General features: G+C 41.9%; 2 protein-coding genes across 2 annotated transcripts in view; one reads left to right on the top strand and one right to left on the bottom strand.

The window, feature by feature from the left end:
* The first annotated feature begins 69 nt into the window (after positions 1 to 69).
* On the top strand, positions 70 to 4,172 carry gbx1 (gastrulation brain homeobox 1). Its single transcript, XM_085139169.1, has 2 exons — positions 70 to 2,452; positions 3,127 to 4,172. Exons 1-2 carry the CDS (start codon positions 2,002 to 2,004, stop codon positions 3,639 to 3,641), a joined length of 966 nt encoding a protein of 321 aa, XP_084995295.1. The 5' UTR covers positions 70 to 2,001; the 3' UTR covers positions 3,642 to 4,172.
* A 4,418-nt stretch (positions 4,173 to 8,590) lies between these two features.
* Positions 8,591 to 25,030, bottom strand: part of LOC146497658 (arf-GAP with GTPase, ANK repeat and PH domain-containing protein 3-like) — a 75,065-nt gene continuing 58,625 nt past the window's right edge. The window contains exons 14-18 of the mRNA XM_085139165.1: positions 24,211 to 24,365; positions 23,635 to 23,725; positions 22,654 to 22,876; positions 12,814 to 13,069; positions 8,591 to 11,604 (exon numbers count right to left, since the gene is read on the bottom strand). Of these exons, the coding sequence (XP_084995291.1) occupies positions 11,380 to 11,604; positions 12,814 to 13,069; positions 22,654 to 22,876; positions 23,635 to 23,725; positions 24,211 to 24,365 (950 nt within the window). The 3' untranslated portion in view covers positions 8,591 to 11,379. The remainder of the gene's footprint in view (positions 11,605 to 12,813; positions 13,070 to 22,653; positions 22,877 to 23,634; positions 23,726 to 24,210; positions 24,366 to 25,030) is intronic.

A 25,030-nucleotide genomic window follows, 5' to 3' on the forward strand; every position in this document is an offset into this window, starting at 1 on the left:
TTTATATTTTTCTGTCATGTTTTTGCTTGTAGTCATTTTTCTCTGTGTGTGTTTACTGGCTGTTTTGTCATTACCGCGTTTTTCTGGAAATTAGTAATTTATAACACAAAAATATTTTAGGAAGCACCGGTATCCAATCCAGTATGCCCTCAAAAATTAAAAATTGAAATCAAATTAAGCAGAAATATGATGAATAACTTTTAGAGATATTTGAATGTGTGTTGTGAAATTGTTTTTAGATTTGGTTTTTGAGGTTAGAACGAACAGGCGGAAAAAAGAACGCTTCTTCTGTTCCATTACTTACTGGGTGGAAAAGTTTAGATGGAGACGATCTGGACCTTTTTAAAATTATTACACGGGGGGGGGGGGGGGGGGGGCAGCTTTAATGTGAATTTACAGACAGCAGATAGAGGTTCGGTATCATTTTTATATCCCTGCCTTATAAAACTTTTTTTTAGTCATAAAGAGGTTGAGAACACAGGCCCTATTTTAACACAGTTTTGATTGGTCTTTAAGAAATGAAACAGGCAATCACAGAATTTTGTTCACAAAGCGCGCAAAGAGCAGCAACGTAAACTCAGAATAACCCGAAAAAGAAAGGAAGACGAGCTCGGCAAATGGTTTCAGTAGATCAAAGCGAGGTGCTGCTGAAGTCACTTGCAATTATAAGAATTAGCCTGCCCTGGCCCTCCACTGCTAATCAGAGTCGGTGGTGATATGTTTATGTCCTCATGCAATCAGACGACCAGTTGGAGAGCCCGGGCACCCAGGACTCAATAGGGCTAATCATCATCAGTTCCCATTGCCATTTAAAAGGTGAGATGATCTGCGATTAAACCAGTGCTTAAGAAAAGAGTTTTTTTTTCTTCCCACCCTATGCGACTTTGATCAGGGACAAATTACTTTTCCAAAAGCGCACAGTAAAATTAGTGCTTTATTTAGTTTCTAAAAAAAGAAAGAAAAAAGCACACGTTGTTTTAATTGGCATATGGCCAGCAAAAGAGATTAAAGTTTATAGATTTATAGATTTAGATTTGGGGATTAGTAACTTTAGCCACTGTGAGTCTGTGTCCACACTGAAGTTGACCTCACAAACGGCTTTTATCTGAATCTAATTTCGCGCGCAGCATCTCGCTCTCTCTCTCTACCTCGCTTGCTCTCTCTCCGGGGAGCAATTGTCGTGGCACTTCTTCTTTCTGAAGCCAAACGCATTGTTTTTAGCCGCGGAGAATGGGAGAAACATCTGCCTCTCCTCCCTCCCGACTCTGATGCCCATCGGTCCCAATATTTCAACAAAAGCCACCGTTGTTTTATGCTGTCCCTTGAATCCAGAGTAATTACTTATCATCAATCAAAATTAATAATAGCTGATTGGGTTGGTGTGGTCAACGATTATAGAAGGGGAAGGGCTGGAACAGTCTCTCACACCGTTTTGCAGTCAATGGTGAACCTGGCAAAAGGGGAGGAGGGCTTGAGGAGGGGTAGATGAGGGGGGTGACTCGTCTATTTGGTCTCCACTGGGAAACTACCGCCTCTCAAGACGGCCAAAAAGTCAGAGGCTGAATAAGGAAATGAAGCGTAATTTGAGGAAGATGGATGAGCCCCCAGGGAAACACCCCCTTTTCATTCTTCTTGTATTGCAGATGATAACCAATGCGCTCTCGCCCTCTCTTTCCTCGCGCACACACACACTGTGCATCAAAGAGGGGTGAAGGGAGGAGTTGGAAAGAGGGGACAGATAGAAAGAGGGAGCGTGTGTTTATGTCTCAGTGTGTGACAAATAAGAGGGAAAGGGTAGCGCTGGTGCACACAACAAAGCGTCCGACTGACTGAAGCATTTAGAGCGCAGATATCCGAAGAAGAGGTCTACTTCCAGGGATGACAACACAGCAGAGGATCTACTTTCAATTCACACTCTCTTTAAACTGAAAGTTTTGCTCGTCGTCGACGGAAGGACATTTGCTTTCAAGTTTTCACCGAACAAAAGTGTTTGCCTGCAAAATGCAGCGACCAGGCGGGCAAGGGACGGCGTTTTCAATCGATTCCCTGATAGGGACCCCTCAGCCCAGACCGGGACACCTGCTCTACACGGGCTATCCTATGTTCATGCCGTACAGACCTTTGGTTATCCCACAAGCTTTATCCCATTCTCCTTTATCGTCTGGTATACCTCCACTCGCGCCATTGGCTTCTTTTGCGGGACGACTCACCAACACGTTCTGTGCCAGTTTGGGACAGGGGGTACCGTCCATGGTTGCGCTCACAACAACAATGCCAAGTTTCTCGGATCCCCCGGACAGTTTCTATCCACCACAAGAGCTGCCTGGTCCACGTTTAAGCGCTGCCGACCCGGGAGCGAGAAGGCAAGAAAGCCCACACTCCGAGGAGCTGCACAGCCGGGACAAGAGCTCTGAGATGCTCAACTTCTCGGAAACCTTTCAGACAATATCAGGTAGGCTCAACCACTTCTACAAGTCATTCTCTTTCATTATATTTAAGCCTCGGGGCTGCAGCGTAAAAGTGACCACTGTGCGTAAAATGCGATAAAGCGGAGATTAGTGGCCTCTTGGGTGAAGATGAATTAGCAGGTATAGTGTATAGTTCTAGTTAATCTCATCTTCACCTTCATCTTCTTTACATTTAGAGCTCTTGATTAAAATGTATTTTACTAAATCCCGAGTATGCAGCATAAAGCGAAGCTTTATGAGGGAACTGCCGTTTCAGGCACATTTGCTATTTTAAAAGGCCGTATTTGAAATCATTTCTGAACCAGTCTTTATTATAGCATAAAACAGAGCTAAATGCCAAGAATAAGTCCAGTCTATATGTGGATGCAGCATTTTCTAAGTTTCTCAGTTGCGGTGGAAACTTATGGAACAACTGAGTGACCACAAACAAACCGCTGATGATTCAGCATGACTGGTCTGATTTTTTTCTGAAATTTCAAAAAAAGAAAAAAAAAAAGTTCTTTCACATGATCTCTGCCAGCCTTTTTTTCCCCCCCAAAACACACCAAGTGTCGTCCAACGTTGTGAGACATCTGCAGCTGTCACCGCGGGCTCATAAACTATAAAATCACTAAATGCGTATGTTTGCGTGTGTTCTTTGTTTATCTTCGCATTTTAGGCGAGACCAAACTCTACAGTTCAGACGACGAGAAGCTGGACCTAAAATCAGCAGACACAGTTTGCAGCGACCGAGAGGACAGCTCCGCGGACAGCGAGAACGAAAGTTTCTCGGACGGCAACAACTGCGGCGCCCTGTCCCAGAAGAGCAAACTAAAAACGGGCTCGCAGGAGGCGCTACCGACCGGCAGCTCAGCAGGGAAGAGCCGGAGGAGACGAACAGCTTTTACCAGCGAGCAGCTGCTCGAACTCGAAAAGGAGTTTCACTGTAAAAAATACCTTTCTCTGACTGAACGCTCCCAGATCGCACACGCACTCAAACTGAGCGAGGTGCAGGTGAAGATTTGGTTTCAGAACCGTAGGGCCAAGTGGAAACGGATCAAAGCGGGCAACGTCAACAACCGGTCGGGAGAACCGGTGAGAAATCCCAAAATTGTGGTCCCCATCCCGGTGCACGTCAACAGGTTCGCTGTGAGGAGTCAGCATCAACAAATAGAGCAAGGGACCAGGCCATGAACTCAGATGAAAATCAAAAAAAAGAATATTATTAGAAACACTTGACTCTAGGTTCCACTGATTTGTTGAACGCATGAAGCACAAAAAGGATGTTCCAATTATTTTGTCTGAGGGAGAAGAGGATTTACTCACAGACAGACCAATTATTTGGCAATATGCTCTCATTTTTATTTATTGTTTCTGTTAATATGTAAATATAAATGGGTAAAAACTGGTACAAATGAGCACTATGAGATGCGACTGTAAAGATTTTTTTAAGTATTTATATGTAGGGCCAAACTGTTTTGTTGGTTATGTGCATGTCCTCATTTGATGAAGCTATTCTGGATTTATTTTTTTGTTTGTTTGTTTTGTGTTTCGTACAATTTGTTGGAGACATTTGCATGTAACTTAAGGCGTTTTTTGTTTGGCAAGTGTAGAAACCACCTTTTAAAGCTATTTGTGGAAGAACAAAAAAAATGTGAAGGAATTAACGACCAAACAAGAGACAACTGTAAAGTATATTGACCTAATAAATCGCTTTATACGAAAGCTGGAATCCAGGTTGAATCATTGTTATTAAAATGTAGAGCAACAGCTGTTGAAATCATTTGATTACGCTAAAAATTAAAACAAAGGTGGCCTTTACTGTTTAAACATCACGAAAGATTATTGAACAAGTTCATTTAAAAAAACAAACAAACTACGGTCAGGCGGCTGTTTTGACTAAAAATATATCCTGATGAAACGTTGAAATTTTATCATAAAAAATATTTCTGTTCATTTTTTTGGACTTAGAAGACGTTTTTAAAGCATTTTTTTAGAGAGTTTCAGTGAGGCGTTAGAAGCACATTAATGTCTGTTTTTGTGTAATTTCATAGCTTCTGCTGCACATCTGTTAGTCTTAATTTTCTGAAGTTGCAAATTCTTTAAGAATCTATTAATTTTTATTTTTTTTATTTTATTTTTTTTAAATTTTATTTTAGATACATCAAGGACCTGAGAGGTGCAACAGTCTTTTTTAAGGTAGCAGCAGCAGTGATTGATTTCTCTTTAGGAGGCCATGTTGTCTCAACTGAACTGATGGATCCTCATTAGGCTGAGCACATTCAACACTCTGTAATGAACTTCTCTATCAGTCACTGCACCGACACAAACAGACATAAGCTCTTTAATCTCGTGGCGTTAAAATGTTTTTTTTGTAAATCGATCCAAAAAGAACTAAATATGAACAAGAAGTCATTTAATAGGACGCATTAAAGTCCGCTTTGAAGGCATAATTTATTGGTGCTGTGTCACCTGATAGATACGAGATGCATCATTTTAATACAACTAATATCCCTCAGAAATGTCGACATCTTTCGAGATTTACTAAAATATGAAGTATTTCATCTTTTGTTTCAATGGCCGAAGTAGACGATATTTATATGTTTGATTTTTAATGAATGTTATGATTGTAAGAAACTACATTACTCCTAAAACGCGGATTTTCTTAAGGATACATACACAGACCTGTAGCTAGTAAATGCAATTACTCGTCTTGTACTTACAGAAACAGACCTGAGCGAATAAAAGCGGTGCTAAATGAAATCAAATCGGAAATTGTACTCTACAGGCCAGCAATATTAACATAATCTCTAACCAGAAACAGCTACCCTATTATAGGAGGAAGGCTTGGTGTTTTTATGAAAACTTTCATGTGCATCACGGTCCTCGGTTTACACGCTGTCTCTGAGCTGCTTGCACAAAATCTTATGTTGGATTTTTTAAAACTTTATATCAGATAGTCTTCGTGATTCCAAAAAGATTCAGTAGACGTCAGATCACGTTTATTTATTCATCATTTGAAATATGATGAGGCAGGATTCCTCAGATAATTAATATTTCATGAAATTAAACTTTTGCCACAATAAGGTGGGTTTGGTTTTTTTTTTTTTTTTTTTTTTTTTTTTTTAAAAACTAATCTCAAATAGCAACAGACATCTATAATCATCTTTACATTAAATTTTCCTCACGCCTCTGTTGAATACAGGCTTGACCTCAGAGCATAAACAGACACTTCATGACCCGGGCACCCATGAGTAGTAAACTTTATTTCACCGTCCACCTCATGCATTAAGATTGTGACACTCACATGGGGATTCAAGGAGTGATGGTCGTGTGAAGGTGCAGTGGAAGTTTGATTGTGGTCCAAGAGCTGACTAACATAGATGGTTATTTCCACGTCACTGTGCCAGAGTGCCACAGCTATTTCAGATCCCATGCATGCGCTGCATGGAGGGGCTGACGATGAGGAGCCATGACAAAACTCATGATAGGCACTGGCTGTTATCACTGAGATCCTGCAGGTTTAGAGCTGTTAGTGTGGAAAGAAATAATATTGCTTTTATTATTAATGAATTATTAACGTGCAGAAGCTTTCTGGGGGAGAGTAATGTGTAGCAGACTTGAGTTTCTCGGGTTACTGTGTTAATTCATTCAAAGTTTCTAACAGTCTGTTCTTTTTAAGCCGCACATTCAGTAAACACTTCAATCTCGAGACTCCATATTCTGCCATTGTGCTACTTGAATCACAAATTGAAATATCAGAAGTTCTTTCCAGCAAAGACGTGTAACTATTCCCTCATTCCCACCTGCAGAGAGAGAGAGAGAGAGAAAGGGAGGGAGGAAAGCGAGGGAGCTCATTACTGGCTTGGTTGTGTGAGTGTGCAGTCTGCTCAGCGCCGACTGGAGGCCTGACTTCTTGGGAGGGTCCGGACGGTCGTGGCTACAGTGATGTATGGGCAGATGCATCAAATCGCACAAGATAAACAAGCGATGAGTTTCATCAGGGCCATCATAGCTTTAATTTGGCTGCCTAATGAGTCAGATCTAGTGGCGGAGATAAGAGTTGTCAGAGGCCCGGCTCTAATGAATTTCTTGCCACTTGTAATCAAGGTTGCCTGTCTGAGGGGGGATGATTAATGGAACCCTGGAGGATTCCCTCGGCCCTCAGCCTTCATTACAGCTAATGCATTCTCAGGCAAATTAACAGCAAAATGCAGGCAAAAGCCAACGGGGAAGAGGAGAGAAAGTAAGGGAAGAAGGAGGGAAAGAGAAAGAGTGATGGGAACAGAGCGTTTATATAAGACAAAGGAGTGAGAGGAGGGTGAAGAGGAAGATGGCACGGTGGGTATGAAGCAGCCAGGTTGGGCAGCAAGTAGGGAAAGAGAGGTCGATCACTGAGAGGATGGGGAAATGAGTATGGAGACGTGGGGCAGTCAGGAAGGGCAGGGTGCAACATGGATGTACTGCTCAGACATGATGGAGCTGGAATTGATAATGGATGTTTAAGTCTGTGGGGGATTCAGGAGAGGAGAGAGGGTCAGGGCAAGAGAGGATATAATTACTGGTTAAAGAGACTGCAAGATTGAAAAGAGGAGGAAAAACAGGGAGCAACAGAACACATCCACATCAGGACAGGCAGCAAGGAACATGTAAGATAAACATTTGTTCAGTGCCACCTTGATGCAGCATTCACATCAGGACTGGGTGCATCACTCACTGCCGGTGACCTGCAGCCAAGCAGCTTCTGCATAAGGGAAGTATGGATTTAATGTTTGCAAATATGGTCTCGTCAGGTCTTTGTGTGCCCATCCATCAGCCTCAGACCCACCTCTGCAATCTCGGAGGCAATTTGTCTGAGAAGAGGTGGGCGGCAGAGAGCCCTCCTCACTGTTTAGCAAGCCCTGATGAAATATCAAAACACACGGCGGTGCAAACAAGCGCTCCAGTCTCACCACAACAAACACAAGTGGCCGGGGTCTGCCAAGACACGAGGCATGGTAATAAATTACAAGACCGTTTTTTTTTTCTCCCTAGGTAAGAACAGACAAGCACTAGTTTAGGTATGTGCGAGCAAACCCTTTAAATTCTGACATTAAAGACCTTGAAGGTTTATAAATCTTAAATCTACAATTATTATTATTAAACAAAACACAAGAGTGTTACCTGATCTTGCAATAGTCCCACAGACTACCTTTAAAGGTTCATTTGATATCATTTTTTTTACATTCCCTGGGTTTCATGGCCTGCTACCTTAATCAGAGTTAACTCTCAGCTCTTTGTAAGCTGATCTTTTCCTCCAAATAGTTGCTCATTGCTATCGAAAGCCAAACAGGAGGAATTGTTCTCATGATTAGTGCATAGAGGCCAAAAAGAGAAGGAGTATAAAATGAAAATAAGTTCAAAGGAATGTGAGAAGGATTCGATTTTTCATGACAGCAACCGAACACCTCCCATCTAATGCTGCTAAAGGATAGCTGTGATAATGTTATTCTAAATTAGCCCTATTAATTTCCTCCCTCTGAGGAGACTACAGAGGAAGGTCACTAATCCGCAAGGTGAAGTAAGCAAAGACAATACTACCCAATTACTAATAAGGAAGTTGGTTGAGAAAATTTGTTTTTAAGAGCTTTAAAGCGTGACCTGGGGAAGTCAGTCTCCATTTCAAGGCAGTGCTGAGGGAGGAAGAGGAGAAACTAAAGAGAAACCAGGTGATAAAGAGCAAACAATGCTGGCCAACAGAAAGAGGAAGGGGATGAAGATATGCTGAGACAAGATTAGCAGGAAATAAGAAGTGGATTAGTGAGGGCTTGACTCCTCTGAACACAGATCTTTCAGTTTTCCCCACAGTGTTGTGCTGCCTGACACTAAGCCCAGCTCTTTATCTTAATCCTCTTTCAGCAACTGTTGGGGGTCCCTCGAGCAGGAAGTGAAGAGGGTGGTTCACTTACCTCGAGGCAGGCCTGGCTGAGTTGTTTCGGACACGAAGTTTGAGGAAGGGACACGCAAAAGAGTAAAAACGTGACTTCTAATTTGAAAGAAAGCCTCACCTTCACCGTTAAGGCACAGCAAGACAAGAGATGGGAGAGACAGGAGTGTGATGGATAAAGAGTGACACACACACACACATACACAAGACAAATGCGTTGATTTCCCTAAATCCAGGGAAGGCTACATCGTTTTTATTTGAGTGTTTATTAATAGGTCAACTGTCAGCCAAGCATCCAAGCATACAACAAGTTATTCTTTAGCTTTTGAGTCACGTTCTGAATGTAAAGGAATTACAATAGGAAAATGAGCAAAAAACAAAACAAAAACAAGAAAATATATTTACATACTGCATTATAAATATGTTAAATGTACATCATTATACACAAGTACCAAAGATGGTCGGTTAACGGCAAGACCAAACAGAAGTACCTTAAAAAATATGCCAAAGAAGAAACAAACAAACAAAACAAAACATATCAAAATACGGTTTGTTGGTCAGGAAGACCGAAAACCATTTCAGTTCAGGAGTTTGTCTTCAGATAAAAGCATCAAGCTAATATTTACACTTCATCTTGTTTTCAGGGGGAAAAACAGGCAGATTTCTAGTGTTTTTTTTAAATCATCTACAGTATGTAAATAAGGGTAATCACTGTACACGCTTAACTCCTCTTACCGATCCCCTTGGACAACAAAATGCACTCAATGAAACAGGTTGGTCAAGTAAAGATCAGAAATAAGGCCAGTATTACATTACAGTACTAGTAAATTCAAAGAAGTCAGTTTGATTTCTTTTGGGGATGTCTTCAAAGATTAATTTGACATTTTATTAAATATGCTTATGCGCGTCTTGCTGGGAGGAAGACAGGAAGATCGATACGACTGTTAGGTGTGCATAAACTCCAGAGCAAGAAAGCCCAGAAATATAGGGACGTATGGTGTAACTTCTTTATTAGGCCTAGTTCCATCGTGGTAACGGCGCTGTAAACAAGGTGTAATGTACCTAAGTAGAACCTTTACCAAATGTGGTTGATAACTACTTCATATGGCTGCTCTGGAAAAACATCTGTACACAATCTTCCCATCAAGAAAGCAAATAAGCATATATTTTTTTAAAATGTCAAAACTTTCTTTTACAGTATCTCCATCGCCTGGATGAACAAAACCCTCTTTTGACCCCATGGTCATTTTCAGTAGGCTCTGAAAACAGGAATACTGTAACGCAACAACAAAACCATGTAGATAAGGTACCAAGTTCGTAACTTGCTCTGTAAACAAACATTCTGCCTATGTAAACACGTAAAATCAAGATGTTTTAAAACCTCACAAATGGCAGTTTAATAAAAGGAGAAATACACCCACATTGTGCCGACTCCATCTAAAGTCATTTTTACGTCCGAGTCCCACTTACTCTAAATGAGTTGGCTTATCACATCTGTGGAATACTGTACATTTGTAATAATGCAAACTAATTATACTCGTCTCTCTATATATATGAACATCTTTGCTCATTTGAATCCCTACATGTCTCACGTCAGTCACGTGAATGCGCGTTGTTAGCTCCCTGCTTTCGGGCTGACAGGTTCTCAGGGGGAGAGCACAGAGGTTTAAGGAGAAGGTAAAAGGCTGCTTCTCATCGACTAAGTTCAAACTTCTTATAAGGAATAAGGCAAAGGAAGAAGAACTACTTTTTACAGTGGTCTGTACATTGTTACACAGTTATGATCCCAAATCGTCACTGACAGTTTCTGTCACCTCTCCGGCGTCCTTTCAACAACAGAAATGCCCACGAACACGCGAACACAAACGTATCATAGCGTTATGTATGGACGCACACGCGCGCGCACACACACAGTACCAGTATATGCATTTCACAGCAACAACAGAGGAAGTCTTCTTTAGAGTACCAAATACGACAGCCTTCGGCCACAGGAGGCGAGTGGATATTCCAGGACGCTCACGGGATGAAATTGCGCGAATCTGTGTCAATTATCAACACAATCTTGTCATTTGGGAAATTACTTCAACAAAAAGATTGTAATGGCACAATTTCACTGCTTTAATCAAACCTTTGAATCTGAATGAATTCTGATTGAAGAGGAACGCGTACAAAGCCATGTGGCTCAATGGTCATAAAACATTATGCCCCTTAATTCCTTTGTAGTCACGGACACTTTTACCCGAGCATCACGATAAGGGTGGCGAAGGAAATGACTCAATTTCACCCGATAGGAATTGTGCAATCAACTCCTTTATGATGATCTGAATCCATTTCCCTGTAAATTAAGTATTTAAATCATTTGGACTCTTTAACTATAATTGCTTTGCCTTTGTATATGAATAGTATGTCAAGAGTTTGATAGCTGTGTTGAAGACATGCATCATTACGAAAGCCTGCAACAGCCACTGATATCAAGAGAGATTTAGTTTCTTTCCCACATCAGTGTTTTGTCACTTCTAAAACTATTCTTTACAGTTTTATGTTATTACACTTAGGATTGGAAATTTGAAGGAAGTTTCTCATTCACACTGTATAATCAGTTCACATCGCAGAAGGGGAAGACATAAAAAGGAAATGTTCAAGCATTAAGGAAATGCTTTTCGTAGAGTAGGTATGAATGCCAAAGTAAGTCATTTGTTTGGTTGACGCTTAAAAAACAAAAAAGCTTAAAGCTCATCGTGATCACTTCAGACCGAGATTGAATAAATTTAACAAACAACAGGAATAAAAAATAATAATATAAAATAAACAATGTACAATGTCCGAAACCCCAAACGCTCCCACTTCTGTCAGCGCGGTGGAATATCTGCAGTAGGTCCGTCGCTCCTGATACCTATCCGTGCGTACTGGTTTTGGGTTACACAGTGTGAGAAACAGAGGAGGAAGTACTGGGAGGAGACACGGGTGGGTTTAGGTGGGTGCTCGTCTGCAGCTGCTTTCTGGCTCCTACATGATGCTGATACTGCGGTTGAGCTCACACTGGGCGTTGTTGTTGTTGATGTTGGGGTTGCGGCGGCTCATGTTGGGCGTGGGCACGGAGGTCAGGCTACTGGTGTCGTTGGGGCAACCGTGTTGGAGTAATATGTCCGCGCACTCCTGGCTCACAGCCCGCCGGGCGTAGGACAGCGGCGTTTGGCCGCGGGCATCTCGGCTTTTCACATCCACACCGTACTGTGGGAGAGAATGGTTGACATAAGAGAATGACATAAGCATAAAGTACAAGTAACTACACGTTATTTTTGGCACGTCCTCTGGAATTAATGCTTATGATTTAGGTTCATTGATGAGATTTAGTAATAATGTGATACGTTTGTGATTTCCCTGAAAGCACTCTGTAAAAAAGCCATTTTAGTGGGGTGGTACAGTACTGTGCAGCCTTGAGCCATCCTCCACCCCCCATTTCTTTGTATTTTGCTAGGAAAGTTGGAAATACAGCATATAAGAAAGACGTTGTTACATCTGAACAAGCACAAAAGCCAACATTTGGTATGAACACCTGTATTTTTTGACACAGCCTCTTTTAGGCAAGCTTTGTACATTGTAGTGACCTCCTTATGTACTGAGACCTGTTAGGGCTGATTTTCAGTCCAGTTCTTGTATACACTGTTTTCTCCTTATCTCCTCTGTACATAGTGATGATGACGAATTAAAAAATGGTTCTTTGCTAAGTTGTGAGTGCCGTTTTTATACTTGAATGATTCGTAAGTCAGCGTTAAGCAGCTTAGGAAAAACTCTCCTCTGAAAATGGTCAGGCACGTGACTAATCCACAGCAGCCAGTGTCCAAAGAAAACCCTTGAAGATCTTCAGAAAGCCTGGAGAACTATTGCTCAAGACCACTTTAAAAACATTACAAGAAAGCCTGGATCTTTGAAACAAAGGAGGGGTGATTCAAGACTTTTGCTCAGCACTGCATTGAGTCATTGTGCTGGCTAATCGGAGGTATATTGAAATTTTGTGTGAAAATACTAATATTCTATAATATTTTGCCTCCTACATTTTCCTTCCCCCAAGGTTCTCCTCTTTTTTTTCACATTGCCAAATGAATTCTTCCATGTTGTGAAATTATGCCCAGTTACTCACTGAAATACCTCTGTTGTCCATCCAATTCAAAATGCCACCTAATACTAAGTACTTAAGTACTTATTTTGCTACTATTTATACCAAAACATACAATGAAACAGTAGTTTGTATAGATTTCCAGATAATTTCCCCTAAAATCACTTTTGAATTACTTTAAAATAATTTAATAAGTAAATTTAAATATAATTTTTCCATGACTGACAGTTGCAAATGCTCTGCTGTGAAAGCAGAATTCACTGATTCAAATGTTCATCCACCTTTAACAATGCTCCCAACAACGCTCAGTGGAGCCCACTCACCCAGATGAGCAGCTGTGTGATGACTACATTGGCCATAGCACACGAGAGGTGCAGAGCGGTGCGTCCATCTCCATCCCCGTAGGTCTCATTAACCTCCTCCTTGGTGCCATGGGCCAGCAGCAGCACCACCAACCTCAGGTCATCCTCCACCACCGCCCGAAGCAGCTGCTGCCCCAGAGGCACATCTGACTGGGGCAGTCCCACCAGGAACAGCTTCTGCTCGTACTTGGCTCGGATCCAGCGCTCCTTCTCTTCCCTGGAGGGAAGGAAATGACAGGGGCAACGCAGGTCAGGCAGGGTGAAACATGACGAACACGCTATGAGCAATTTCGCACCCAAGTTAAAGAACTTTCTCGAAACATATCTCATAATTCAGAGGCCTTGACGTAAAGGCAAAGACATGTACAAAAGGAGAAATGCAGACACACAGGGGAAATATTAGAGTAATTGGCCTAAGAGACTCACCGGAGTGCAGTGACATTTCTAAATTATTAGAGCACAGGAAAGTGACTAGCCTTCACTATCACAGTGGGAAATAATACAGCAAGATGTGCTGGAAAGATGAGAGAATGCCAAAGGGTGTGACGCTTTGGGCAATATTCCAGTTTCTAGTGATTATGGTCGTCAGCATGACCGTTAAAGCCTGGCCAGCTTTCTAAAGGTTACACATCCTGAACAGCATGTCTGCTGTGGACAATACGGGAAGGCGGGGGACGTATTTTTATCAGCGCTGTCGGCTGTCAGTCTGAACTGGTGGATCCCCTCCACAAAAGAGGCAGTGTGTCTCAGAGCCCCAGTCTCCCTTGGGGTGGCTGGGCCCTGAGTCAGATCGATGGGGCTGAATGGCAGCCAGAAAGGGACAGTGGGATGTGGGGCTCCTTCACTCCAGCCCGCAGCAGAGAATAGAGGATGAGGGAAGGCTCCATCCTCTATCACCAGGCAGAATTCTATCTATTGCTCTCCATCTTGACCCCCCCCCCCCCCCCCCCCTTTGATTCTGTGCCCACATACAAACTGTACAAATAGGAAAGGGGGAGAAAAAAAATCAATATCAATACGCGAATGACTGAGCATGCCCAGTGTGGTACTAACCCGGTGACCCTGTCAGTCGGTGTGATAAGAGGAGCAAAAAGAGGCTGTTGTTTGGATTTGTGGGTGAGTGACAGAACGGGGAAGGTTTGTAAGGATAAGTTAAAGCAGCAACGCTGGCTAGAGTGACAAGGCTCTCATGGGACTCTCTATCAGCGGGTCGAGGCATGGCAGCAAGTACAAACGGACACTCTAACTCAATTCAACTGTATTTCATCATCAAATAATGGCCAGCTTTCATCATCATTTATTAAAAAATTACCTTTTGGATGAGAAGTGGATGAATCTATCTCTACACAGTGAATAATATTGTGTATGTATCAGCTTACTATAAAGACCTGGTTTACACAAATGAAGTAAGACAGTTCTACATGCTCTGGTTTAAGCTATCCATCATGTAAGATTAATTTTGTGAGTTTTGTTAGTTTATCTGTTAATATTTTCCTCCCTTTCCTTCCCCTCGCCAATTTCCCCACAAAATGAAATCCCCAAACATAGCTCACAAATATTTTTTTTCTTTCCCGAACAGCTGGATATTTCTTGGACAGATTAAAAAGCACTTTTCAAAAATAGGCTGCTGCACAGTATTAATAAAACTTACACAGTGAAGATAAGTACATATATTGAAACATACAGACACGTAAACAAACTTACGGTCAGACACACATACATGAAAATAGTTGCAAAAAAATGGCCGAAAATAAAAGGGGAGAAGTTTAAGGGAGCGCTAACCAATAAAAATGAGTTTTCAGTAGTCAATTAAAGCAAATAATAAACTTTTGAAGCACACACTAATTTATATCAGCAGAAGTGCATTCCCTGTGTTCATCATAGGAAAGGAACGTTTATACAAAGTGTTTTCCATCAACAGTGCAGCTCTATGGTATGGTCAAATTTTTGGCTACACAGATAATTAAAAGGATAATTTCACTGTTGTTTTTAATCTATTTACAGTATTTTAGCAACAGATCCTGTTAGCGAAATCTCAATCAGAAACAACCATTTTAAAAACAGCAACCAAACTTCGCCACTACTTTTTATTGCCTTAGCAGCCAGGTGTCGAGGCTGCCGACTTACCGCAGACAGCAACCGTGTTCAGACTCATATGTCAGCTGCCAGGCTTACTTCACAAAGCAGTCAGTCTTGCACAGAGCAGCCTGGCACCCGCCCTAACTACAGGAGTTAAGGATGTGATGAAAAAGGGGCAAGTCTTCTTCTATCAGCACCCAAGCAGAGATTGATTAACTGCAAAAAAAACCCAGCAGCTCATAAAGCTACTTAGCCGCATCTCAAAACAGCCTTAAAGTAATTGTCCTATAGACACATGGGTACATTTTTTTCATTATGACCTCAAAGGGAATGTGGTAATGTAATGTAATGCAGCAATGACGGAGAAAGTCCCCCCCCTCCCGCTACAGCATAAGCAAATCTTTTCTTTAGGCAGAGGGTATTCTGTGAACAACAATACAGCCCTAATAGCAGGCAATTGCTGTGGCTCAGTTTTATGGTGTAAGACCTCCATCAATCCCTACTCAGTCATTATGTGGGGACAAGCCGGTTAGCAAATCAATTGGCCTTAGAATCGGTGGTCTGCTCAGAACAGGAAGGGGCCGTCCTGCCGTCCACCATTATTTCCCTTCTTTACAGCCAAAGAGATTTAAGTTTGTCTGAAAACTGACTGACTGGCTGTAATCCCGAAGGCAAACTCTACAACCTTTAACAAAAATCTGAGCAGGGTTAAAAACAACCTGTTGTCCAAAGTTTGCTTCAGAGAGCTGGACTCTGAATGAGATGCTGAATCCGTAAAGCCCAGTGAATTGATATGAGCTAAATGAGGCAGAAAGTTAGCACCAAGATGTGAAAACAAAAAGGCTGAGGAGAGCCATTAGGAAGACGTCAACAACTCAGAAAGGAGCCCTGAGGGCACTTTGTTAGCCCTCACTACGAAATCAGCCCTGGAGACCTGCAGAAAAGGGCCTCGCTCACTGCTGATGCTGTGCTTTAAATTCAGCAAGAATAGACAGACCAGAAAAAAAAAGCTAAAACAGCCAGGCAGTGGTTTAAAAAAAAAAAAAAAAAAACTCAGCTGCTGCCACTTGAAAGAGTGTGAAAGGAAGTGAAATGGTAATCCCGCCTCTGTCTTTTGTTTGAAATTGAAAAACAATCCAAACAGAGGCAGGGTTTAGACAGTCAGGGGGGGTGGGGGGAAACTGAGACCCTTGAAAAGGACACTTCCTCACCGCAGGAGGAAGAAAAATAAAATCAGCAGATTTCGCATGTCAAAGTGCCAGGACAGAGTAGCAGGGGAGGTAGAGAGGGAAAGGAGAGTGAGTTTCACAGCATGGGGGGGAATTTTGAAAACTGAACCGATGGTTAGTTCTCTATGTACGAGCAGACATCTAAGCACACAGACACTAATTTCCCCACCCAGGCTCGAGCACATAGTTGTTTTAAATTTCTGTGTCGCTTAGGGATTAGAGGTTTTTAAGGTTCCCAATAAAAATGCCTGCGCCTCCAACCAAAAAAAGAAGAGGTGTTTGCTTCGCCGCAAACTTCCTCCGTCATCCAGAGTTATCTCACGGCCGATCACTGCTGTTTAACTTTCTTTCGCTGGCTTTGACTCCAATGTAATCTTTGGGCAAACATCAAAACACTTACTGACTCTAAAGTGGAAATGGGATTCCTGCTTAGAGCTGGTGTCCCCTTTCATTTTCCTATGCGGAGCCCACCTAGATAAAGGCAGCCTTAACAGTGGAGAAAGGCCTCTTTTATAATTCTATTAGAGCTCCGTCCCTCCAGCTCTCCGTTGAGCAATGGATTCTGACCCTGACTTAATTAAGTGGCAAATGGCAGAATGATTCTCCTAAATCCAGCCCACGGAGTCAAGAACACATGACTGAATTCAAATAAAGAGGAACAAACAAGGATAATTAGTCAAGCCTGAAAGACAAAGGCAAGCAGGAATTTATAGGAAGGGAAGGGAAACTGAGACAAAGCGGGTGGAGCCAACGGTGGAGGAGCCACAGGAATGACCAATCTGAGTGCCTGCAATAGTGGTGCCTTGGCCTAGAGGAACAGGAGGATGGCCATCGCACATCTTTCACATGCCGAGTCCTCCTAAACTATCAAAGCGTCTAAGCTCCTCCCACTCGTCCATGATCATCCAGAGTCACTGTGGATACATCAAACAGACGCACTGAAGGGTGGAAATGGCAGAGGGAAGGGTCTTTGGGTTTGACCAGCCTGAACAGACTTCACAGTGGGGGTGGGCGACTTGTATGGGACCAATTCCCATGCAGCCAGCAGCTTCACTTCCACAAACCGAGGGGTGGGTGTGTGTGTGTGTGAGGGGAGAGTGAGGAAGAGGGGCAGCAGCAGAAAGACAGAGAGGGGGCTCAGAGGGAAACTACTGAGATGAACAAAAAAAAAAAAGAGCACACAACAGGGAAAGAAAGCTGGGCCCCAAAGCATCAAAGGTTGCTAAGGGCAAGAAATGAAGGAGCAACACAGTAAACGCCACAGCAAGAGTGCTAAATAAGGCCTCCTATGGTCCAACGGGTTACACTGTAGACACGGTGTGCTCTGCTCTGAGAATAACAACACAAAAGAATTAAGACAAATATTTTACAAGTGGAATTGATGCTGCTTTTCTCGCTTCAAGAACAGATGACCAGAATTCAAAAGGTTGTTGTGTTGTACTCTAAAGAAAGGCCAGTGGAAAAGCATCTGGCTGCTGTAGGCAGGCAGAGGGATGAGTTGAATATATTGTGACATTAATGAGGTTGTCAGCCTCCTCATGATGGAGTGGCTGTGTTTTTGTGCCAGCAAGACTAACACCCTTAAATGCTCACGCTGTTAACCCCTGCTGAACCCTCGCCTCACATACAAAGCTGAGGGGACGACGAGCACATGCCCCCCTTAAGTGTGCGTCCCAGTACACGCAGGTTTAAAAAACGAATCTCGATCACATAAAGCAGTTGGGTTGGATTCTTTTTCTTTATTAGTCTTTATTTTTTAATGCTAACAATATTGAATCTTAATTTCATGGCTTAGGCCCCTTCTTCAATGAAGCAGTCCTTCCTCTATGTCCACCTGGCCCTGAAACCCGGTGGCATGTGGGCAATTAGTGACTACAGTACCACTTCTCCCACACAGGGCTAATTACTGACCTGTGGGTTTCATTTAGAGAGAAAGAGAGGCAGAGGACATGGTAAGGCCCATTCATTCATTTGTCTTAATTAATTACTCTTCTTCCACCAGGGCTCCTGGCAAGGCCAACTATTCTAAAATCTCTCTAGAGAGTTGGTGTTCCCGCACTCGTAACCTGTGAGTAGCCTGGAAGCTTTGCTCCATGTTTTGGGAACTAATATGCAGCACAGAGGCCAATCTGGTGAGATCCTAAAACAGAAGGTTATGGCTGATATTATTTTGTTTTTTAAAGCAGCAATAAAGAACTTGGCAGGGCACGCCAAGGTGGCACTGCTGGAGCAGAAGGGGTTAAAAAAGGCAACGGGGCCAGGTTTGGAGAGGTTAGCGGTGTGATTCATTTTTATTACCACGCAGCCCCTGCAGGCGGCAGGAGTGGCAAATTATTTCTGAAACAAAGTGGAGGGCTCTCATCAGAGCTATTACCTGCCTGTGGCCGAGGGCAGCGCGGAGCCTACAGAGGGTGACAGTGAGAGGCCCACGTCAGTGAGGGATAGCCGTCCACATCCGTCCATGCTCCAGGACATCTCCCCAAATGAGTCTTGGTGTCTTGTGTATGTGTTTCATTTTTTTGTGTGTGTGTGCGCGCGGCAAAGGATAGGGGTAAAGTTAACCGCGAGACCTCTCCCACAGTTTCCGTAAAAATGTTGTGTTTTTCTATCACGAACATGCCAAGCAATTAGACGTGACATGCAAAACACAACAACTCCCAGGTGCTAATTAAAAGAACAACTCCCCTGCAATATGCTGACTGCAGAGATCAGCCACAATGCACAGCTCCCGCAGATTTATTATCACACATTTAACTGTATCCTGGCCAGATATGACTTCTGCTGTTAGCATGTTGGCACTACTTGATACTGAAGAAGCTTTACCGCTCTACCAATAAATAATTATTTATAAATCTGCTGGCTGTAAGGCGTTAGCACAAGAGCAGTTTAGTTAATCGAACTGCTTTCCTTGTTTCGGGAAAGCAGTCTTTCCCGAAGCACTCTCTGGGAAGAGATCCTATAAGATGAGGACTAAAAAACTGAAGAGAACACGAAAACCAGCAGACTTGGTGGCTCATTAGAACCTGAAAGCCCTGAGCACTTATTGGTCAATCAATAGCAGTTATAACTGCATTATAACAAGTCAAAGAGACTTTGTCTAACATGCCTATTCCAAAAATATTCAAATTTAACACCAACTTAGAAAACATTAAGAAATATTTATCAAATGATAACAAAAATCCTTTAAACGCATGCATACTGGTGCGTGGGTGTTTATTTGTGAATTACATTAATTGCATTATTCTCACAAGGACAAAAAACAAAAAGAAAAATCCCAAACAAGTTCTAGTTAATAGCTCATGCTTAAAAAAACAAAACTACAGCAAATAATTTACTACCATTGTAAATGATGCTTTATTGGTACCTTGCATTCTTCTGCAAAAGCAGGTAATCCTACGTACATATGCATGCATATTAACACGCTTTCTATTATGATGTCTGTAATCATTCTGTTCTACGCCAGCAATTGCACTGCTGTGCAGATCCGCGTATGACAAATCTATATATTGTGTTCTTTCGCACCCGAATATCATAAGCTAAAACAATCTTGTGGATGAGTGCTTTTAAGTTAAATCTCAAAAATGCAAAAAGGGGTAAAACTAGTCTTGCAGGAGACATTCTATCAGACGCCGACTTGATATTCAGGTAGTTACTGAATCGTTTAGATTAGGTGTCACTAATGTTTAGTAGAAGTCAGGAGCCATACACCGCCTGCCTGGGTGCCATCACAAAGCTGCTGCATGTCACCGGTGTGACACAATTAAAATTCTCCCTTATGTGCGGTGCTCAATTTAAGAGAAGCACCCACAGAAGCGGCGTCAGAATTCAATAAAAATAATAAAAGAAACCGCATCCCTTTAAATTGGTTTGAATTCATCATTCACGATAAAGCAAAATAGTCTGATGCAAAGCAGAGCAGAAAGTCCAGAGCATCTAAATGACCGGTGTTCATATATGATATTTCCAAGTTCTGTTTTTTGGCTAAAGATTAGTTATCCTGCAAATGAGATTTATTGTTTGACAGTGAAAACTAATGGAGATGCTGCTCCGGGATAAGATCGGATTTTTTAGACAATGAAGAACCTTCCTGCTCGAGGCGACGTGCGACTGACAGCGGTAGGGAGAGAAATCAACATCAATAATCTTTCATCAAGTCCACAGTGGAGCACTTTCACACAGATACCATTCAATAAACAACTGTAGGCCATCATTCAGGTCTGAACTGGCCGGAGAGTCAGAGAATGAATCCAAGAGGAAAAATAACTGAAAACTTGCTCAATGTTGCACAGATCATTTTATGTGGGCCAACTGTGAGCAGAAAAATATGCATTTCCTAAAGAAAGTAGTTCATGAAGGATAAAATTTACAGTTTTACAGCCTTATGCTGCTTTCTTATTAAGACATCTAAGCTATAATAAGTGATTTCAAAGGTTAAACTCACGGGAAAAACAGACTATGAATTAGCAGCAATATTGGAGGTTACACTCATAATTAATGAAACTCCAACAGTAAGTTTTGGCATATAGCAACAATATGTTATAAGTGCAATATTAACTGTTTATATGCCACTTTTGGCTTGTAAATAGCGCCACTGTAAACAAAGTGTGCACTGGCCTAAAATGCCCGCATCAATCAAGCCATAGTATCACCCGAAGGTTGGAATTAGGCCGGGAACTGATGACCGTTTCCACTCATAATCACTCAAGCGCTTATTAGCGTTAGAGGTTTCAACCGATTAACCTATTTGTAGTCCAAAATACTACAAAAATAAATGACCAGCTCATCAAGGTTTCATAGCCCAACGTGACATCTTCCTAATACATTCTCTTCCACACCAACAGTTTGAATTTCACTAAATGGTTCAGGTACTTATATCGTGCTTTAGTTGAGCACTCAAACCACTTTCTACTGCAATTCACCCTCTCAGTGCTTTTATGTAACATTTACACACTCAGACTCAGGGTTCAGTATTTTGCCTGAGTATACGTCGACACATGGATTGTAGGAGCTGTGGAATCGAACCTCTGACCTTCCAACCAGCCAAAGATCCGGTCTATCTCCTGAGCAACAGCTGCCCCAGTTCAATAGTCCTTTCATATTACAAAGTAGGACCATTATAAAGTGTGAGCGGTTCATTTATGTTTAACACATTCTTGCTATTTAACATATTATACTGTCTTAATCTACTAAACATTTCAGCATTGGCTTAAAATGACAAAACAAAGATGTTACACCTCTACCATGTTAAAGTCTGTTACATTAAAATTTTAAACCTAACCACTATTTATGTTTCTCGAGGACAAACAAACATTACAAGACAGGTTGGCCACATTGATTGGATACTATCAAAATACATCTACGTTATCAAGTTGGTATGAAAAATGTTTTCTAATTAGTTTGCAATAAAAAGTGTGAACGCCTGTCCCTGTCCCGGTCCCTGTAACGCCATATTGTTTTAATTTTATTATATATTTAATTAAAATTTGGAAAGATTTTAGTCTCTGAAATGTAAAAACAAAGGTACTAGCAAAGAAAATAACCAGACATCCTGCTTTCTTAAAGTTACAAAGCTGTGATGTTAAACAGTCTAATGCCACCAGGGAGACCCTACAGACAGTCTCTGTGTGACAGACAGAGTGATGACCCAGGCCTGTATGATGGATATGTGACAGGGCAGCTTGGGACCTGAGGGCTTGTCTCTCAGGGTGGGGTTTAGCCCTAATGGTGTGCTTAATTACCTGCACAGCCACACAGCAGATCATTAGTCAGGCGGGAACGCTAGGCCTCACCTGTCACCAAGAGATAAACAATCCTCCTACCAGATCTCAGAAGAAAGGGAAAAGGTATTTGTCGGGGTGGGTTAAGTTAGGACAGGCGTTCACAAGGTGAATGGAAAAGTGTAATTTAAGAAAAACGTATTAACAAGAGCCGCTCGCCAGGATCTAAAGTAAAACACTGGCTTTGCAAACAGTGCTGAGAAAGTCCCAGACTTATCGGCACATGCTGGATCTTAAAAGAAAGCCCGAACAGAGAGCTGTTTCAGATGTGGTTTTGGTTTGCTAATTTTCTCTTGATTAGTACTTACATATCAAATGAGAAACATGATGGATATGAAGCAAGTCAGAGCATTTATCAGGCAAGTGCAAAATGATGTCACGTTCCTCTGGTGAAATATGGTTTTCCAGAGGGTCAGAAGCATGACAGAGACTGTTGATAACAACAAAGCAGTGACTGATACAAGAGAAGCACAGCGATCAGTGTGTACAGGATGGACTGACGCTCAGACATAAAATACTGTGTTTTTGGCTCAATAGGCTGACATTTATGGACCCCTGGTGCTTCTTATGGAGCATTTTGCGATGTGAATTGCCTCTGTTCAAATGTGGGTGGCTAATAAATGGCAGCTAATGGAGAGAAGACAGCGCTGCCTTCTCATTCTATAATCTCTGCACGCTTCATTAAGCAGCACCTTTATTTGTAGAAGTATGCTAACCTGGTGCTGTCGCTCCCTGGCTTGGTGTACCCCTCCAAAGCGCCTTCCCACACACTGTTGGCCATTGCGTTACCGATGGCAGTCATCACCATGCTGAGCTCCACCGGCCAGTCGTCCAAGTCAAGAGAGCGCACGCGAGACAGGTGGGTGCCCAGGTTCCTGTGGATGCCTGAGCATTCGATGCACATCAAGGCACCCAAGTTCAAACTGGCCCAGTCGGGGTCTGCGTGACAGAAGATAGGAATTAATAAAAAATTAAAAGTAGTAACAAGAGATGCTTTAAAAGCCTGACCAGGAAATTTGTGATGAGCCTATTTTGAGTATGGTTTAATGTTGGTAACCTCTTCTAGGACAAAAAAACAAACAGTACAATTATATTAGTCAGACAAGAATAATCAGTATCTGCCAAAACTGCAAGATGCAGTACTTCTAACAGTGCTGAATACTAGATCTAACTTGAGGAAAGCTGGTAGAAATGACTCGATATCAAATAAAACCTTTGCAGCTGCTGTTTGGTCCCCAAAATGTAGTTTTTTGCAGCTTCCCAAATGTAGCAGCACCTCCAAATGCAAACCCAACCCACTTTTATTATCTAATAATATGAGTTTATAATTTTCATATAGCATTACCAGCTCTCCTACAAAGTGTTTAATATTCTAAGTGGAGTTTTTTGTGCCCTGTTGCACTGTAAGTGCGTTGTATGGAAAGTTTTTAATGTATTTTTTGACAAAACTAAGGAATCTGGTTACAGGAGTATGAAAACTGAAGGTTTTTTTTGTTTGTTTGCTTTTACGCACGACGTGACAAATTAAAGATTAAAAAACCCTCTCAAAATCTTGACCTCTACTACCTTTTGTTATGTCACCAAAAGAGGGGAAGAATGTTGGGTTTTTGTCTTTAATCTGTTCCTTTAATATCTGTATTTCATATGTAATAGACAATGTGTTCAGATGTGTTTTAACCGTAGAGAGTTATACTCACTTGGTGCGTCACAGTCCACACAGAAGCTATTCCCCCTCACGTTTCGTATGGACTGAATGGCCATTGCATCACTTTGGCTGCCCAACCGAGACTGTGAGAAATGAAGGTGAGAATAAATCAACGGGAACTAATTATTTCACTGGAGATCACGAGAAAGCAAACAATTATAGCTGGACTCAAATTATAGACAACAAGCAAAGGGAGAGAGAAAAGGTTTTTCAAAGTCTCGGGAAAAGACACAGGCAGAGAAAATATGAATATGAAAATTAGGATGTGTCTCCCCAGTATGCTGACACAAGTCGTGTTCTATCTCTGATGTCTGTCACTTCTAATAAGAGATCCCCCACACTGCGGTGCACCTGTCTGACAACCTCCCACATGTGACAGCTTGAAGTGGGGGAAGAGAGGAGGGTGAAGGCGTGATAAAGGTTGGAAAGAAGGAGAAAAAGAGGAATGTAAATTAAGTGGGAGAAATGTAGCACGATCATGACGATCATGACGATGTTTTGATTAGATGATAATCGCCAACCCTGTCCAGTTCCTCTGATAGTCTTTATCCTTCATGACAAACTGTACCTTGTTCTTTATGCTTTCACAAGACTGCAGGCTGGCAAAAATCTGGCTCTCGATAGCTTGGACCCACAGTTCCCTCTCCTCATACGTGGATGCTTCAAAGTTCCACGTCTGCCCCGTCAACGACACAATCACGAACTCAAAGGAATCCTCTTGCTCTGGAAAACAAAATAAAAAAAGACACACAATAAATTAGTATTTAGCTAGATGTGAACACACTGTGAACACACTGAACACAATGCTGCCTGGCACGGGCATTTTGTTTGATCACCTCAAAATCTTGAATTAAGGGGATGCTTGGCAAGAATGTGTATAAAACATCTTTTGGTCATTTTAGCCTCTTTTAACAATAAATAGTACAGATAGACAAGAATTACTGTATGAGAGTGACGTGCTGCAAAGTTGACCAGCTAATATATTAGCTTGACTTGACACTGATAGTCGTGAATTAGACCTAAAACAGATGATTTGAAGTTCAGCTCAGAAATCGGTGACACATCCAACGTTAAACAGAAAATTTGTGTTGGTGGTTCAACTTGAAACACATTGCTAAAAGACAATCAGAGTTAGTCTTCTCATGACTTTATCTGAATTGCTTTTCTACTTTTAGCTTTGCTGGTGTTGATACAGATGTGCCAAAAAAAAGGAAAAAGAAAACAAAGAAAAGGAAACCACTGGAGACTCAGAAAAAATACTTATACCGCACCAGGGTCACTGCAAAGTTAGCTTTATAACCTGTAGAGTCTTGAGCATTATCTGCTTGAGGTTGCTAAGTCAAGGTCACCAACTTTCTCCTCCCCTGGAAATGGATATCTGAGAGATC

The sequence above is a fragment of the Neolamprologus multifasciatus genome, chromosome 18 (genome assembly GCF_963576455.1).
Source record: "Neolamprologus multifasciatus chromosome 18, fNeoMul1.2, whole genome shotgun sequence".
In the NCBI taxonomy this organism is placed as follows: domain Eukaryota; kingdom Metazoa; phylum Chordata; class Actinopteri; order Cichliformes; family Cichlidae; genus Neolamprologus; species Neolamprologus multifasciatus.

Coding starts and splice junctions, on each gene's coding strand:
- gbx1 (XM_085139169.1), top strand. CDS start 2,002: ATGCAGCGACCAGGCGGGCAAGGGACGGCGTTTTCAATCGATTCCCTG. Junction 2,453..3,126: donor AACCTTTCAGACAATATCAG/GTAGGCTCAACC, acceptor TTCGCATTTTAG/GCGAGACCAAACTCTACAGT.